Source organism: Pelodiscus sinensis, chromosome 27 (assembly GCF_052426305.1).
Source record: "Pelodiscus sinensis isolate ZL-2025 chromosome 27, ASM5242630v1, whole genome shotgun sequence".
Taxonomy (NCBI): domain Eukaryota; kingdom Metazoa; phylum Chordata; order Testudines; family Trionychidae; genus Pelodiscus; species Pelodiscus sinensis.
The window spans coordinates 3,685,829-3,704,150 of NC_143078.1; the positions used below are offsets into that span (position 1 = coordinate 3,685,829).

The window sequence follows — 18,322 nt, forward strand, 5'->3', positions numbered from 1 at the left end:
CATTGGCAGAATCCTAATTCCTGCTTAAAAACAAACTGGTACAAATACATAGGTACCTGGTCACACATCAGAATTCACTGTCATAAACACAGCCTGGACGGCTGCTAGTTTAGTGCTACTTCTGAGACAAGGAGAGTACAGAAGTGATTTTAATTGAGAGTTACAGATGTACAGTTTCCAACAGCAGATCACAGAAGCCACACAAAGCTGACTGAAATTCAATGCTGCAGTGTTATGCTGCCATCTGTGTGCTCTTCGATAACATCTTCAAATCTGAGATGCACTTGGCAATGCTCTCCTTCTCCTGCAAAAGGAAATGAAGAGACTTTTCATTCACAGACTTGAAACAATTCTGGGAAAAGAATCATTCACATGAACCATTTGTGCACACCAGCCATCTTTAGACTCGAGTGGGTAAAAACTAAAGCCAGGGGTTGAATGGGTGCAGTTCCAACTTACAGATGGCTTTGCAAATTATAAATCATACAAGAAAGCAAGGGAGATGGAAATCCCCAAATATTAGCCTATCTTCAAGCATTAGCAAGTAATGATCTAGATGACTAAGATCTGATCTTACAAAAAAAACTAGTGTCATGTCTAAGTGTCGGGTCAACCAATCTCAAGGAACAGTAAGCTCAGGGAAAAGTAGCTCCTTTGAAGGGCACAAGACAGGTTCATGTAAGTGACCCCCCCCCCCCCCCCCATCTTAATTAGGTCTATAAACTGTTTTCACCTCCCCATAAGAGACAGCCCATTGAAACATCATGTGCTGAATTGGAGTTACCGGGCCTGATTTTTAGAGGAAATCAGCAACCACAACTTCAAACCAAATTGGGAAAGGGATTTCATTGGTTTTGCTCAGAGAAGAAGGAACGTGCCTAAGGTGCAGTCAGAGGAGTGTCATCCAAAGAAATACTCATTGAGGAAAGCCATCTTCTGTATTAGGGCACTGGGGTTCAGCGAACTTCTGGGGCTCAGAAGCTAGAAGTACCTGTTGGGGAGTGATGCTCTGGACAACATTCTTCTCTATCCAGCTGATCATGTGCTCTTGTTCCTTACGACGTGTCAGTTGCTGTACAGCGATCTGATAGTCCAGCCGCTTCTTCACTTCATTGTATACAGTGAGCAGCCTCTCTCGGTAGCTAGTCTCTAGCACCATAGCAACGTTATTCTAGTTAGAGAAAAGATACACTTCAGTTTTCCATTCTGACTGTTCTGATATACTTCACTGGTAATCTTGTATTTCATAATATACCCACACGTTGCCTTATGAAGGAATCTAAAATATTTCACAGATAAAAGGCACAGAGAAGTTAAATGACACCCCAAGGACTCAGACAGAAACTGAACCCAAGAATCCAAACTCAGTCCCCTGCTCTTATGAGAGAAGAGTGCCTCTAAAAAGTGAAAGTCCCCTTAAATGTCTTTTGTCCATTCGCCTTCTCCAGGCAGTCCCAGTCCATACCATGGCCATCAGTCCACTCTCCCTCTGCCCTTCAGCCCATTTCAGTATCCCATTACCCCCAGCTTCTTGTCCTAATTGTTCCTCTGTACTGTAGCACCCCATCTGATCTGTCACCACACCCTCTTCGCCAACCACCACTCCACTCAATATATACCCCTTCAGGTCTGGCTTGTCTCTTCTTTATTCAAATCAAGCACCTTCCTCTTCCACGATTCCTGGGCCCAGAAGGACAGTACAAGATAGTCTCCCTAATTTCAGCTTAGGAGTTCAGACCCAACCCTGCCACAGCTGTCCAAAACTAATTGCCAGGGAAGTTCTGCTCAGCTAGCTCTGCGCTACAGCATGAATGGAGCCTCTGAGAAATTTAGTAGCTAAGCGAAGAAGTCTCTGTTGGCCATGTATCATAGTATGGACAAATCTGGGCAGGGTCACAGACTGCAAAAGGAACATCCTCAAGACAGAAGCTTCCCACTATGGATGAAAGGTTAACCGATAAGCATTGCCCTTAACAGGTGATGCTTACGGGTTCTGGTTAACTGGAGGGGGCTGGAGCAGCTCTCTACCCACTGTGGGCAGGGATTGGCTGCTTCAACTCCACCTGGCCTGCTGAGGACAGAGGTTACCATAGCCCACCCCTTCAAAAAAAACACTCCACCTTTAATTGGTTAGCTGGTTAAACTACTCTCCAGCCTGCGGGTTCCAGAAATTCTGAAATGAAAGGTCACCAGAATGTTTTAACCAGGGAGGTAAAATTCCATTTAATGAGTTAATCTGTAACTGAATAAAAGGCAGCAGGCAGAGACTGCTCCAGCTTTACAGAGCTGCTGGCTCCCAGCCCATGTGGGCAATTACCCATTGAGGGTGATGTATGCCTAGTTTTAACAATATCTTTTTCTTAGCTTCCTTCCCAGAGAAATGGCTAAATCATTTTCAGGGAAGCGTCTTCCAAAACCAAAATAAAACCAAACCAAACAGCCTACAGCAGCCACCAAAAATGGAAAAATAAAAGCCTGAATAATTTTGGTAAAGTTATATGCAACTGAAAATTGGGTCTTACAATGGGAACGGTCATACAACTTAATACCCTATTATGTGCCTCACCTAATGTACAGATGATTAATGTTTCTGCTTTTTAAGTACGGAGACATACTGATTCTGTCGTCATGAGAGCTACATATACGTAAAAAGATACATCTGTACACAGCTTTATTAATAATAATGTACCCGCTTGGCATCAAAGAGATAACCACGGCCTTCAACCCTCCATTGCTCCTTCTTTTCCTGTTCAATTATTGACTCCAGTTGGTTGATTGAATTATTTTTCGCAGCTAAAGCTTTGGCAACTTTCTCCTGAAATAAAAAGGAACTTTAAAATCCAGACTAAGAAGAGAGAAAAGGAAAAGTCAACTGTTCATTTGATTGTTCAAACCTGCATCCTCTCCTTAAACTGTAACTTACCAGGTCTGATGCTGACAAGGGGCAGGCAAGAACAGTAACTGCCATTCAAATTGCTAGATTTAAAGCTTAAGCTTGGTCTACACTAGGGATATAAGCAACTAGTCAAGTGACTACTGCTCCCCGTCCCGAGGGGGGAGGGGGAAGCAAGAACCAGTGCTGGGGGAGAGCTAGCTTAAAAGCTGGTTCCCCTCAACTCCACTTCCACAGTGAAGAGGAGAGGGAGGGCAGAGGAGGCAGAGCTGCAGCAGTCCCAGAGCCAGCTTGAGCCAGGACTGCTCAGTGTTGGTTTGCACTGGCCCAAGGAGCTAACTCTGCTGTGTCTCCGCACTTTATACATAGTAAGAGCCCAGCAGCTCTTACTACATTTAACATGCAGAGCTGCAAAAGTGCAAGCGAACACCCCCACCTTGTCGGGGCCACAGCTTAAGTGAGGTTGCATAAATATGCAAATATCTTTTCACACTGACCGGCATGAATACAAAGATTCAGCCTTCAGCCACGGCGCCCAACCCACATGTGGGCAGTGGGAGCCAATCAGCACCTCTCAGGCTCTGCCCACAAGGCTAAGCAGCCAGCACTTCCCACAATACCCTGGTGCTCCCAGCACCTCCTCCATGGGGGCTAGAAACGCTGATACCCTGAACCCGTCTGTTCCAGACAGCCCATCCTCTTGCGTCTTTCAATGCTCACCCTGCCTGGGAGACACCTTGCCATTGTGGAGCGTGTTCCCAGTGGTGGCCATGTTCAAAGGATCCCACCCATGGGCCGCGTGTTGAGTAGCCCTGGTGTATACCATGTTACTAAATACGCTTTATAAAAATCTTGTACCAGTATAAGTCAAGTCTAAAATTGCCTTTCACTTAGACAAAGACTTGGTCGAGATACCAGCAAAACCTTTCTAGCATAAAAGGCCTTTGCAGAAAAGAGCCAAGGAACACACAAGAGTACAGATCTAACAAAGCATGCCCCCAAAATAGGAAAAATAAGTCAATGAGGTTTCTAAATTCAGACTAAATGTCTCTTTTTCATTCTGAAATAGTTGTAACAAAGCCACAAATGCCTTGGCTTCACACTGCACCCACATGGCATTGTTATTTCTAAAATCCCACATCAACCAAGAAGCATACACATTTCAAAGTTGGAGGCTTATGCTCCCAAGCATCCAAGTCACTGCTGCAAATGAGACCTAAGATACTTTTGAAAAATTTTACTCAAATTCTACATATATCCTTTTCTTCAGGGTTAATAGCCTAGAAGTCAAAAGATCAGAGCACTCAGTTACAAGCGAGTCACTATTGTACAACAATTCTACATTAAACCTATCCATGAGTTCAGGTTAAGTTGTCTTCCCTAAGGTTTATTTGGCACACATCACCTATTGTTAAAAGCCTACATGGCAGTTCACACAGTATAAAGGGAACTAGCAATGAAAAAGCCATTACTTTTCTTCAATATTAGAAGAACTGATGAACTTTTTAAAAAAAGTGCCCTTAAACTTTTTATTTACAGATGGATTTGAACACCTGGAACTGTTGCGCTGACAGTCAGCATAAAGTCAGATTATGTTCTTTTCTTACCTCATTGAGCTTATCAGCAAAAGCTGCTACATCAGCCCCATATTTTTTAACTGCATAGATGAGGATTCCCACTATGAAGGCACCAGCAACTGTTTCATGGTTGACTACATAGATTTCCTTGGAGAGAAGGTAGAACAGGAGCCCAGTCCCCAACATATAGGGTCCTAAATTACATAAAAAGATACAGTTTTAAAAATACCGCTTGAAGACAGTACCCTATAGACTAACTGAATAGTCTGTTAGTCAATACTTAACATCCTTATCTCACACCATTCCCTAGAAATACAATGCCATATGAAGACTTCTATCACCAGATGTGGAAGTGACTGTGGAACACTTAATATGCAATCTGTAACCTCTGGTATCCTCTCAGAATAGGGCATTAACCTCCAAATTTAGTGGTTACTGTAAACCAACAGCTGCAAAAACTGTTCCAATGACAAACACTTAAGACTTATCTTTTATCAAAAGCTGAAATCTAAGATACTTTGCTATTTACTTCCCAAATTTCAAAGGTGTTGGCAGGTCTCTATCCCACAGGGAAACTTAGCACCATGCTGGGGATGTTAAATTTCAATTAATCAACTAATCAAGTAGCTGATGGAATTTCCATCCACTACTTGGTTAGTCAATAAGGAGAGCACTCTCTATCCTGTTGTGCCTCTCCCTTGGAAATGTACAGGATTTGCAGGTGGTTCTTGCACATTTCAAAGGGAGAGGAGCAGAAGTGAGGACCAGTTTCACTCCCTGCTTGCGCTGTTTCCCCTGCTTCCTGTGGAGAAAATGCTGTTCCCCCCTTGCTGCCTTTCTCTGACATCCCTACCTCATGCGGCATCAAATTAGTACAATATTTTAGTACAATATGTATTTTACATAATGATTTTACGTAATGGTATAATATTTTAAATATGGTATGTTCTTTCCCATCACAAAAGCAAATTCAATACCTAAATGAATGTTACACTACTGGCACCAGTAAAACCTAAACATTTCAGACACTTTGCCTTAGCAAGTGTGCAGCACCACGGAATCACAATCAAATCCACAACGATACCTGTAACTCCAGTTTTAGGATAAAGGAACTGGAAAAATTCTTCCGGGATCAACCCATGACGAACTTGCCCTCCTTTCTCAGGGAGAGGTGGTAAAGGAGCCAAACAGTGCTGACCTGTGTGGAACGGTCTAGATGCATGCAATACACTGCAAGGAAAAAAGGACTCTGTGAAATGTTTTCCTTTCCAAAAACAGCAACCACCACCACCACCAAAAAAAGTCTCTAATTAAATTAAGACAGTTGTTCTTAGATGAGGTCCCCAAACATCTTCTCAGTGATATAGAAATCAAAACTGTATACTAATGATAGATTCTAAATGTTTAAAAAACAGAATTAGATAAACTCATGGAAGATAGGTCTATCACAGAAATGGGCAAAGCAGATGCCTCACTTGTTTACCTGTTCTGTGCATTCCTTCTGAGGTACCTGGCACTGGCCACTGTCTTTAGATGGACCTTTGGTCTGATCTAGTCACATCCATTCTTATATCAAACATTCAAAATGGACTTTGGTTAATGCACATCCAAATGTGTCCTCGGTAAACACACTTATTTATTTGTATAGATTGGGTAAAATATACCCAGTTTCAGATAAGCAAATAGGCACACATTTAGATTGTGCACACATAGAAAAAAGGAGACCTTCACAATCTTGTCTGAAGATTAACAGCAGAGATTCCTTACAATGAAAAGTGTAGCAAATCAATATTTCTACAAAGAACACTTTTCATTTCTTTAATTTTCAAGTGAAGGATCCCAAAACTCTTTACAAACACATTATAGATGCACAAATGAAAAAAAAGCACCCACCTTTTACCTCAATGTAAGAGGTAAAAAGACAGAGAAATTAAATATCTTGGCCAAGATCAAACACATGCATCCGAACCTCTAGAACCCCATTAAAAAGGGTAATAGGATACTAACTGAGTATTGCCAAAGTAGGAAGGATAACAACACTCAAATAGCTGTGCAGAAGTAGCACAAAATAGTAAGACCTGATTAATACAAAGTTGCATCACTGAAACTCATTCTGTCATTGTATACCAATTAAGCTAACCTAACTCCATTGAGCATTATGAAATGAAATAACTGTATTAACGTATACTGTACTGGTTACTTAGATAGCCACAAGCTATCTAAACCAACGTAACCAGGTTGCAAATGACCTCTTCTATAAAGAGGTCTGAAGATTGACAGACATGCCTGTATTTGAACAGCTAGAAGAGTGTATACACACATCCCTTTATTCAAGTTGGCACAGCAGTTAAACCAGCACAACCTCAGTGCGGAAGGAAAAGCACAAGAATTCACCGGAAGCGACTGTCGTGGAGTTGCAAGGCTCCGGAGCACAGGTCACTTCCAGCCTAGCCAGACACTCTCATGCCCACCCCCAGAGCCAAGAACAGGACCCCAGCGTCTTCATTCCTAGACCCCCAACCCCCCCCCCAGCGCCAGGGACCCCAGGAGCGCCCCCCCCCCAGCGCCAGGGACCCCAGGAGCGCCCCCCCCCCCAGCCCCAGCCCCCCCCCCAGCGCCAGGGACCCCAGGAGCGCCCCCCCCCCCAGCGCCAGGGACCCCAGGAGCGCCCCCCCCCCCAGCGCCAGGGACCCCAGGAGCCCCCCCCCCCCAGCGCCAGGGACCCCAGGAGCCCCCCCCCCCAGCGCCAGGGACCCCAGGAGCCCGGCCCCACAGGCCCCGAGCCCGGCCGCCGCACTTACCCCACGGAGAGGGCGGGAGCCAGGCCCCTCAGCGCAGCGGGAGCTGGGGGAGGAGAGGGACACAGAGCGGTCAGTGGCCCGCAACGCCCGGCCCGGCCTCCCTCCGCCCCGCCCGGCCCCACTCACCGGCGCGCAGGCCCAGGCGGGACAGCATCGTCGGCGGAGCTGCGGCGCTGCCCTCTCCGTCCCGGTGACCCCGCCGGCAGCGACGGCAAGATGGCGGTGGGGGAGACAATCTCGCGAGAGGAATTTAAGGAACGCTCCCCCCCCAAATCTCGCGCGCCGTGGTCAGAATCTCGCGAGAGGAACCGCAAACTCCTCTCGCAGAAGGTGTTGGGGAAGAGCGTTGCGGCCAGTCTCGCGAGAGGAGAGACGGAGCCGGCAGGGGGCGGGGCCGAGCCGGGGTTCCCGGGAGCAGCAGCAGCACGTGGGCGCTTCCCGCTGTCTGTCCGCGCGGGCCGGGGGAGTCGCGCGCTGCCGCCATGCAGGAGCCGGAGCAGCCCGACGGGGGGGCCGGGCCCGAGTGGAACATCCCGCCCAACGCGCCCGCCTGCATGGAGCGCCACCTGGACGGGGCCCATTACCGGCCAGGTACCCCCCCCCCCGCAGCATTGCACCCTCCCATCATCAGTCCCCCCCGCCTGCAGCATTGCACCCCCCCATCATTGCACCTTCCATCATTACACCCCCCCTCCCTCCCAGCATTGCACCCCCCATCATTGCACCTTCCATCATTACACTCCCCCCCCCGCAGCATTGCACCCTCCCATCATCAGTCCCCCCCGCCTGCAGCATTGCACCCCCCCATCATTGCACCTTCCATCATTACACCCCCCCCGCAGCATTGCACCCTCCCATCATCACCCCCCCGCCTGCAGCATTGCACCCCCTCCCCATCAGCATTGCACCCCCCCATCATTTCCCAAATTGATTTCCAAGAACGCTCCTATCTGTGCTGGTACTCCACCAAGTTGAGAAAGATAGCCAGCACTGAGGTGAGAGCAGCCCCTGCCAAACTTACCGCAGCATTTTGCGTGCAGAATGTCAACTTCAGGTACATTCTTTGAGTAGCTGAAGTAGATCGCGGGTGCATGTAAGTGTATACAAGGCCTTACAGTGGATAAGCTTAGTTAACACGCCTTATCTGAGGCAAACTCTTCCTATTCGAGATGAAACTTTGGTTTGGATAACCTGAGTTCCATATTAGGCTTTATGTATCGGATCACTATGTGCGGAATTGCAGGATTTGTGACTCTCTTTCATCTTGATCATCTTCTTTTCCAGATGGAGCTCTTCTCCTGGGGGCGTCAAGCTTGAGTGGGCGTTGCTGGGTGGGTTCCATTTGGGTATTCAAGGATCCAAAACGGGCCCCAAATGAAGGCTTTTGCTCTGCTGGAGTTCAGACAGAAGCAGGTGTGGCAGATCTGAAATGGATAGCGGATAAAGGAATACTGGTGGCCTCAGATTCTGGTAAGTTAAAGCTGATTGACTTTTTATAGCGCCGTAGTCTGTGACATTAATGCAGGGGTATGATCAGTAGTTAGCCTAGTGCAGATAAAGGGAGCTGTGTGAGATGCCATGTGGAAGGCATTAAGGGGACTGCCTCAATGGTCCCTTTTGGCCAGAAGTGGGAGTGTGTTTGGGATTAAAAACTCCTCAGAATTATACATTTTTAAAAAAAAAGCAAACCTGCAGATTAGTCCACAAGAATTTGCTCACGTTTGAATGTATGCATACAGACTGATAATGCAAAATCAGTTGTATTGGTGGATTCCTACCCCTTGCCCTTGACTCTCAGCTGAGACCATTGCAATTCTGAACCCTTTAAACAAAGCCTGAGCATAGATTTGGAGTTAAGACGTCTGAATTGTGTTCCTGACGCCACTGTAAATCCATGGGCAAGCGATGTCACTGCTCTGTGCCAGCATCCCCATCTGTAACAACAGGGACTGTTTTGTTTGTTCTGTTTGTACTACACCTAGTATTGTGGGGCCCTGAGCTATGTATGGGTCACCTAGCTGCCATAATAAATAATAATTTATCTCAGAGGGATGTTCCAGATCCTGTAGGTTGGTGTCTTCTATGACACTCATAACTGTAATAATGAAGCATTGTTAAGGTTTTTGATTGCATGTGTTGGGATGTGCTTCCAAAATAAAGACCGCTGTGTAACTGCTACCTAATACTTGTCATACGATCATGGTAGCATTTTTTAAAACTTTCTTTCAGTTTGTGTGTCTGTTCATTGATTTGTTTATGGCGTTGTTTACATTTAGATCACATCCAATTTGCCCCAAGATCCTTCTGGGTAATGAGCTCTTGATTATACAGCATCTGTAGAGCCCCATCTGTATCCACAAAAATGAGCCATGGATATACACATCTATGGGTGTGGATATAAAGCAGATATCCACAAATCTGTAGTGTTCTAAATACAATATTTGTATCTTCATCCATATCCACAGAAATGAGCTGCGGATAACCGCATCCACATCCGCACATATAAAATGGATATTCGTGAATTTTCAGGGCTCTAAGCATGCTCTCTCAGGCTTTGCTTTTGGTTCTTGGTTGAACCTACTTGGTAAAATTGTTGGCTTTCCCTGTTCTCTTTTAGGGGCTGTGGAGCTCTGGGAGTTGGATGAGAATGAAACTCTGATAGTGAACAAGTTTTGTAAATACGAGCATGATGACATCGTGACCACAGTCAGCGTTTTCACTAACACCACTCAGGCCGTTAGTGGCAGCAAAGACTTCTGGTTAGTTTCCTATTCATTCAAGAACGTGCTTCTCTCTTGTTTTGAGTGAATCATTGCTGTTCCTAACTAGTGCATTCTTACTCCTAGCGTGAAGGTTTGGGACATCCCACAGCAAACAGTGCTGCACTCTTACAGAGGTGAGTGCCAAACTGACTTGGGCATTTTGCTTACATTTATTTCTAAGCACTCCTTTGGGAGTCTGAACTTGAAATCTAATAAAATAGACACAGCTCTGCAGAGTGCATTTATGCAGTATCCTAGCTGGTGACTGCATGACAATTGTTGACCCAAAACTATTTACTTGGGATTGCTTGCTGCAACCCAATTATACTTATCCTGATTATAATGTGTGATACTTGGTTTTCAAGGAAAAAGGAGGGTACGTCATTGTATATGGACAGTATGTATGATTTAACCGTTTACAAAGTCTGTTTTGTGGGATTATCCTTAGGTTTGCAGGCTTGCTAGAATGTTTTTAGCCCACGTGTTTCCAGGAATGTGTGTCACTCGCTTGGCTTTCATTTCTTCCCAAACATCATACTAACAAGTGACTGTTTTCCTGCCCCCTCTCTGTGGAGCCATTGTATGATAAGTATGTTGGGCTGAAAATATTTCTCCCCTAGAATTGTAGCTGTATTACTTGATAGTACAAGTTTGTGTGAATTCAGTGCTGATGGAGGAGTTACATCCCTATGAGCCAAAGTCCAGGCAGTTGCAGTGTAAAGGAGCCAAATGACACCCCTCGTTAGCTAGGCCTCTCATCTAGCCTTGATCCACATTCCCGACCTTTTGGTAGCTTCATTCTTTTTTTCTTCATAGCTCATTCTAGCCCAGTGACTTGTGTGGCCACTTGTCCCGGTAAGGATACCGTGTTCCTGTCTTGTGCTGAGGTAAAGCTAACTATGTTTCCAAATTTCTATAGCATAAATCTAATTTGGACCATCTACTCTGTAGTTAAAACATGAATTTGCATAGTCAATAAGTAGCACTTTGTGGATTATCTTGAAGCATTCCAGCTTGGCTCAGTCATTGGTCCATAACTTACTGTAATAATTTGTATTGACCACAGTGAAATTTGCTCTTGGCTTGCTCTGTAGTTTTTAAGGCTTACTCTGTACTGAAGATATATCTACCCCAGTTTAAATGTTCTGGTACAAGAGAGTAATACAGAAATTGCACTGGTATGAATTCAGGGTAGTCTGCATCGATGCATTGCATCTGTACTGAGTGTGTACAGTTATTTAGTTTAGAAAGACCTTAAACGTAGGGCATGGGAGGGAAAAGGTAGTCTTGTAATTAATTGTACAACTGTGCAATATTGTTATAAAATTTTACATAAGCTCTGCTTTTAGCCATTGTCACAATTTGAAAAAAAATCTTGAATGAAATAACCTGAAAAAAAATCTGTGCTCTGCTCATTTATGAATTTGAATGAGATTTGTTTCATGTTACAGGAATATTCTGATTCAAACACATAACATTGTCTTTGATAGGCATGTAACAGGATAGCTGTTTACACAGTTAACCAATAAGCCTGGGCTTTTTGGTTACCGTGAATGATTACATGAAGGCGGTATTCTATGTCCCGCTCCCGGGGAGCTTGCTAACACCCCGCATTGCTGGCTCTTTATCAGCTGGCTCCCAGTGTGCACCAGCTCCTAGGAAGCTGCCTGCCACCACACTGCAGGTGGATATAACTGCTGAAATTTTCGGCAATTACACAGTTACCCAATTACTTGCTTTTCAACATCCCTACTAACTGATGATACTGAGCAGTTACACAGTGGTGCTTGCCTTTTGAAATACTGTACAAAAACTGATCCCCACTCTGGGGATGTAGGTAAGCTTGATTGTTCCCTTTTTAGAGAGGGGGAACTGAAAACAGTGCTCTGCCCACGACCATGCAGAGAGCAAGTGGCAGAGCAAAGATTACTACTCATGACTCCCAGTCTAAGGCTTAATGCATTGATGTGATCTGTGGGGGCAAAGAATGTATAAAACCTCTCTCTTTTTCTCCTCTCCCAATTAACTTTGGATTTGTAGGATGACAGAATTTTACTGTGGGATACCAGGTGCCCCAAACCAGCTACTCGAATGTGTAAGTCTGTGGATGCACAATACATAGCATCTTTCAGTGGGAGGGGAGGGAGAGGGGGCCAAATTTGCAAAGGTTTATTATGTTTGCATTGTTCTATCCCGTAAAATTTATCTCAGCCAATTGCTGAGAAATAGAAATACATAAGTACAACAAGTTAGTGAATCAGCAACGGAAGGTGCAGAAATAACATGGGACTATCTGAGCTCTCAGTTCTCTTTACACTCACCACGGTTTCTTTACTGACAGTTTGCAGTGCCTCTGCTCACCTCCCTACCTCAGTTATATGGCATCCACAGCAAAATGACACGTTTGTTTTGGGTAAGCCGCTCTCTTACTGATTGCCATGATCCAGATCACAGATTCTGATTGAATGTACTTGGTTTTCACCCATTCATTTTCCTAATAATCCTGTTCTCCTTTGTTCTTTTAAAGGTGATGAAAATGGGACAGTTGCCCTTGTAGACACAAAGAACCCAGATGCTGCTCTAAGTTCAGCTGTGCACTCCCAAACTATCACCGGGTTTGCATTTTCTACACACAGGTGCTGTTCTTCATGTTACTGTGCAGTGAGGGAGCTTAGACGCTAATAGATAGATCCCGTTGACTGTGAGAACTAAAGCAATTGGCAGTATTTGTGGCCACAGCCTTTTGTAGTAGGCTACGTGTCAAGCTGATTTGGCATGCACAGGAAATAATGTCATATATGTAAAGTCCACATCGAAATGTGTGTTAGTAATACTTAAACCCCTTTGAATAATCCTGTAACTTCATTGCTTGTCCTCATGTTTATGTGGAAACTGAATGTTGCCCATTAATGCTGATTAAAATATAGAAAATACTAATAGAATATTTAAATATTGCTAAAAGAAACTTGTGCAGATATAGGTTACGATATTGCCTGGTGGTCTGTTCACTCCAGCAAGAAGCATTTGTTTCATATGTTGTTTATATATGAGTTTTCAGGTGTATGTATCTAAGGCATCTGGCCTGTGCCACCATGCCTACACTACTTCATTTAGCCCGCTAGCTCAGATGAGAGCTAACATGAATGTGTCTACAGGAGCAGTTTTAACTTTGGTCTTTCTTTTACCCTATAGTACACCCCTCCTAGCTTCAATTAGTGAAGACTGCTCAGTAGCTGTTCTTGACTCCAGCCTTTCAGAGCTGTAAGTACTAACTGGATGTAATACTTAGTTCATTTTGAACCTTTAGCCTCATATTAACTGAAATTAAATGATCACTAAGTGTGCTTTATATGTGGGAAAAATAGTAGCCCTTTGGGAGGAACATATTAAACTTCTGTTCTACTATTGTAAAGAGAGATTAGGTGTTTTAGTTTGTTTTTGTTTTGTGGTAGCACTGCAGAAATGGATCAAATGCACCCTCTGATGTTTATGGTCATGGACTTGGCTGGAGGCAAAAAACAAAATTAGATTCTTGCAGTTCCCTTTTTTAACCAAATGTCTGTTTGGCGGGCAAGAACGGGGGGTTGATAAAGCAGCTGATAACTTATCAATCAGCAGTTGTTGATCACAGAACATTGCCTGGCCACATGCATGCTGGAATTTCCCAGTATTGACAGTGCAGCTAAGTGGTTGGTAATGTAAAGAGAATGAGGCCTGAAAGTATGGTTGCCATAAAACTGTATCTGTAATGCCATCTTCTGCTTTCCTCAGTTTCAGAAACCGCTCTCATCGGGACTTTGTGAGAGGCCTGGCATGGTCTCCTGTGAACAAGACCTTGCTCTCCACCGTGGGATGGGACCATCAAGTTCTACACCACACAGTTCCAACTCAGACTAGCGAAGCTGCTGCAAGTAACAGTGTATAGGACTAATTTTTTTATAAACTTGCTGGTCCAGATAGATCTCTGGTATACCTCCACGTGGTATGCATCAGGGAGCTATCTGGCTACATCCCCTGTCTCTGAACTTATGGCTTGCAACCAAGAAGACAGGTCCTGTAGCAACTTTGTGTTAGGCACGAGCTAATAACAAAAACTGCCCCATGATGTAGAGACCAGATTCACCTGTGATAAAAAATTTTAACGTGTTGCACCAGAGAATTTAGATTTTTTTTCCAGGAATTGCAGGGAAACTGACAATTAGGTAAAAATAAATAAATAAAACCACAAAGGATTTGGCTTTTATTCTTCTTCACTTACCAAACCACTTACAGAAGAAGACAGACAAAATTCTCCTACTAGTTAAAAAGTCTGTCAGGTCTTGTGTGGCACCTTGTTTGAGTTGCGATGAGTGGAACAGTAAGAGTAGTGTAAATTAATCCTGACAAAGGACTAGGAAGCCGTGGTTCAGTATTTATAAGACAGAAGGACTACACTGTGACTAATACAACCTCCAGCGCAGTTGAGGAGGCGGCCTCTTCCCTATATTCGAGTCCCTACACAGACACAGAATTTGCTAGTCATTTCTGCTGCCTTGTGAATAGAGAGCTGAATGTTCAGATAATCAATAAGAGAAAAGATGGAGACCTGTGCTATGCGGATCACAGGGTTCTCCAGCCCAGCCTTTCAGTGTCTTTGTGGTGAAATATCGTCTAGGCTATGGAGAAATGTGTCTGTATCAAAGATGGTGGTAGTTCAGTTGGCTGCATTATAGTTGACGTGAACGGAGGCCCGAAAACCAAGACAAGTTACCACTGTGGCTTCCCAAGGTCAAAACTTCAGCCTCCCTGTTTGGCAGATACTTCACTTAAAGCTCAAATTTACTCATTCCTCTTGTGAAAGTAACTATGGCTTTTTGTGCTGGGGAGGGAACTGTACTCCCCAAATTCCTAACTTGTGTAATGCCTTCAAAACTGTTCCCGTACACTACGGTGTGGCTTTGTAAATCTGCCATGCTTGGGCTTGTTCCATACTGCAGTCAGGGTATTTTGTTCTCCATGCAGGGTTCTTGCCCACTTCTCTAGCCTCCAAAATTTAAGTAGGTCACATACTATGAGGCAAAGATACAGAAAGTTAGATTAGAAGCCACTTCTCCTCTTAATGTGTAACATTATGCCCTAATAAATCTGTTAGTCTCTAAGGTGCCATGGGACTCCTTATTGTTTATGCTGTTCTGTATGAGCTAAGAAATCAAAATGAAGGATAATATTAACTTCACCAGATCTACACGTTAGATTATAGCAGACCCAAATGGTGCAGTACCCATAGGTAATGTTCAGGCAGGTAGACAGATTTCCTAGTTTAATTTTTTTTTCCATTTAGTCATTTAAAGCCGAGTTGGCTCTCTTATGAATTCCGACACAAAGAAATGTTTCACTGATCTAGTTTGGTGTAGCATATTCAAAAGAGAAAGAGTTATAAAAGCAAATGCCTTTAATTTTAAAATAAAGGAAGAGGAAAAACCTCATACTTACTGTCATGGACCTCTGTGATACTGTAGTGAGAACTGAAACAAGACTTGTGCTGTTTACATGTAAAATGGATGGATGTCTTTGAAAACGGAAGGCAAGTTTTTAATAAAGCATAGTTTTAATTTCTAAATGGGCACAGATTCACTGGGGCACTTAGCTCATCGATGTGCATTGTTTATCTTGTTTTCACTCCACAGAGTAATCCTAGAACATATGACTTGCATTGAGGGATAGGAAATACATTTGTCTTCATGTTCCAGATGTGAATTGTAGAACCTTTTTCTTGATAAAGGCCCTCCTGCAGTAAAGTATGCCTACTTAGGAAAGCATATAAAACTGTGGAAGCTACCATTGAAGCTTTTTATTCCCAGTAAAGATAAAATTCATCCTTGTGCAAAGGTCTTATGCATCACTAACACCCGACTACATTTAACCTCAAGGTGAGAGCTTGTTTACTGCAAGGATACAGTTGTTGCCTTTACTTCCCCTCTTCCCAGAATCCATGACAAGCTGTTATGAGACTATGGTGTTTAAGAGCCTCTATTTCTGCTTCTCTCTAATTTTGCAAGTACAGTTGGCTCAGCTGCTCACGATCACATTTTGCTGGGCAATAATTAAAGGCCTGCGCAGATTAAAAAAAAAAAACTTCATCTGCATTTGCAGCTATAAAAATGAGCAGCGGATAATCTGTGTGTGAAGATACTTGCTGGTATAAAATGGAAATCCACAAGTTTGCAGGGTTCTCTGTGCCAATTTTGTATCTGTATTGGTACCTGCAAAAATAAGCTGCAGCTATCCACAGGTTTGCAAGGCCCTGATCATTATCTCCAAAATCCATAGAAATTTTAAAACCAAATGCTGAAACTAATAGTCTTTCACCGCCCATAGCATAAGTGAAATTTCACTTGCTATGAAAAGGTGATGCTGGACTGTGTGTGTGTAAACCCTGACGGCTGTATTATAAAATTGTGCACTATCTGATGAGTACTCAGCTGCCTCTGTTAATGCACCAACAGTGCCCAAATGCTTTGTTTCCCTTTAAACATTTAATAGCTTAATTCAATGTTAAGCTTCCCTCTATGCCACCGCATGGGGGCAGCATCCGTTTGATTGGGTTACCTCATGAGCTTTCATTGCACAGCCAAGAGAGCCATAAAGGATCTTTCTTTGAAAATTGAGCCTTTTTCATAAGTGCATATTGGGCCGGATAATTATGTATTAAATTGATAGTCTTCTCCATCAGGATAGATCAGCCAACTGGGAAATAATTGCAGTTGGAACTAGGTCTTCTATACCCAGTACGGCTGTGCTTTCCTTTTAAGACTTTTAATTGACTATAAACCCTATCTCATTTTTCAGCCTCACCCTTATTTTTATTGTACAGTGGAAATACCTACATGCCTCAGTTAAGATCTAATCCTCATTGTGCTGATGGAGGAATGTATACTTTCCATCCCCAAGCGATTACATTCTATGGGCGAAGGATGCACTTGTGGCATGTAATAGTCTATCTGCTTATTGAGAACTTGAACCAGTAACTTAACTGGTCAGCAGAAATCTTATTGTTTTGTGTTTTATAGCACCAAGCTTTATATAGTGCTGAAAGATAGTGTACTTTAAAAGAAACATACAGAATTTATCCAGAGCTTTAGAGAACTAGTTGCTTAACTAAATGTAATGAAAAAAATGTGTTTGTTTAATTTAGAGAAGTCAAGAGAGGGAGCCACTGTTTAAAACAAGCCTGTCTTTTCTCATTGTAACGTGAGTAATGCAAGCATTTTCCATTTTAAAAGACACTCGTGTTAGGACTTGCAAATGCATATGGGAGTTTCGGTACTGCTGAAAAGCTGGACGGACAGCTCTGAAGCCTAGAGTCCTAGTAACCCTAAGGTTCCTGAGAACAAGGGTGGAATAGTGAGTGGAAGCTTCTCTGTCCAGGTGCCCTAACCAGAATGGGGGAGATGGCCTCTAAGGCCATGTCTACACTGCAGCTCTGAAGGTATTTTGAAATTGTTATTCCAAAATGTAACAGGCTCCTATTCGGACATCCCTGTAAACCTCATTCCACAAAGAGTAAGGGACATTTCAGAATAGCTAGACAGTGCCAAATTTGAAATAAGCTACGCCATTTGCATAGCTCAAATAGCGTAGCTTATTTCGAGTTATGGGTGCAGTGTGGACACACCCTAACAGGGCACAAACAGTTCACTGCTTATACCCTTTCAGTCCTTGGATGGTGTAGCATGTCTGCCACAGGAGAAACAGGCTGCTGTGGTGTTTTGCTATAGGCAGTCTGCTGGACTAATCCACAAAGAGCGAGAGTGGTAATGATAGAGGCGGAAAAGAAAAGATTCTGTCTTTTACCAAGGACAGGAGACAAGCAATCCCCACGCTGCTCCTTTTTTCCTCCCCTTTAAATTTTAAAATTGAAGGACTCCCTGTTTTGCACCAGACATAGTAGGAGCAGATTTCTGTCTCTTTCTAAATTCTTTGGGCCAGGTTTACACTAGAAGAGCTGGAAAGTTGGCTTCTGGTATGCAACTCCAGTTACACAGAATACAAAGCTGGGGCTGGCTTACCTTAAGCTGAGCTTGGCAGCATCCACACAGCAGGAGGCTGATGGGAGCGAACGCTGTCATCCGCTTCCCTTACACCTCATGACTGCCAGGAGTACAGACACCAACTGGAGCTATCCTCTGCGTTTGATTTATGGATCTCAACTGCACCTGCTAAATTGAATGCCAAAATGTCGAACTCCAGCATGGCGGGTGCAGACATGCCCTTGGAGAGCTGAATACAACCTTCATTGAGTTAAACAAC

At 43.8% G+C, this 18,322-nt stretch overlaps 2 protein-coding genes across 2 annotated transcripts; one reads left to right on the forward strand and one right to left on the reverse strand.

The window, feature by feature from the left end:
• Positions 1–131: 131 nt before the first annotated feature.
• On the reverse strand, positions 132–7,537 carry ATP5PB (ATP synthase peripheral stalk-membrane subunit b). The gene is made up of 7 exons (XM_075910306.2): positions 7,398–7,537; positions 7,272–7,314; positions 5,555–5,700; positions 4,501–4,664; positions 2,690–2,815; positions 992–1,171; positions 132–304 (listed from the first exon to the last, which is right to left on the reverse strand). The coding sequence occupies exons 1-7, from the start codon at positions 7,423–7,425 to the stop codon at positions 233–235; spliced, it is 759 nt and encodes a 252-aa protein (XP_075766421.1). The 5' UTR covers positions 7,426–7,537; the 3' UTR covers positions 132–232.
• Positions 7,538–7,615: 78 nt separating this feature from the next.
• WDR77 (WD repeat domain 77) lies at positions 7,616–14,262 on the forward strand. Its single transcript, XM_075910305.2, has 10 exons — positions 7,616–7,862; positions 8,556–8,741; positions 9,889–10,030; positions 10,118–10,167; positions 10,850–10,920; positions 12,074–12,128; positions 12,375–12,446; positions 12,561–12,669; positions 13,226–13,294; positions 13,805–14,262. Exons 1-10 carry the CDS (start codon positions 7,754–7,756, stop codon positions 13,956–13,958), a joined length of 1,017 nt encoding a protein of 338 aa, XP_075766420.1. The 5' UTR covers positions 7,616–7,753; the 3' UTR covers positions 13,959–14,262.
• Positions 14,263–18,322: the final 4,060 nt, after the last annotated feature.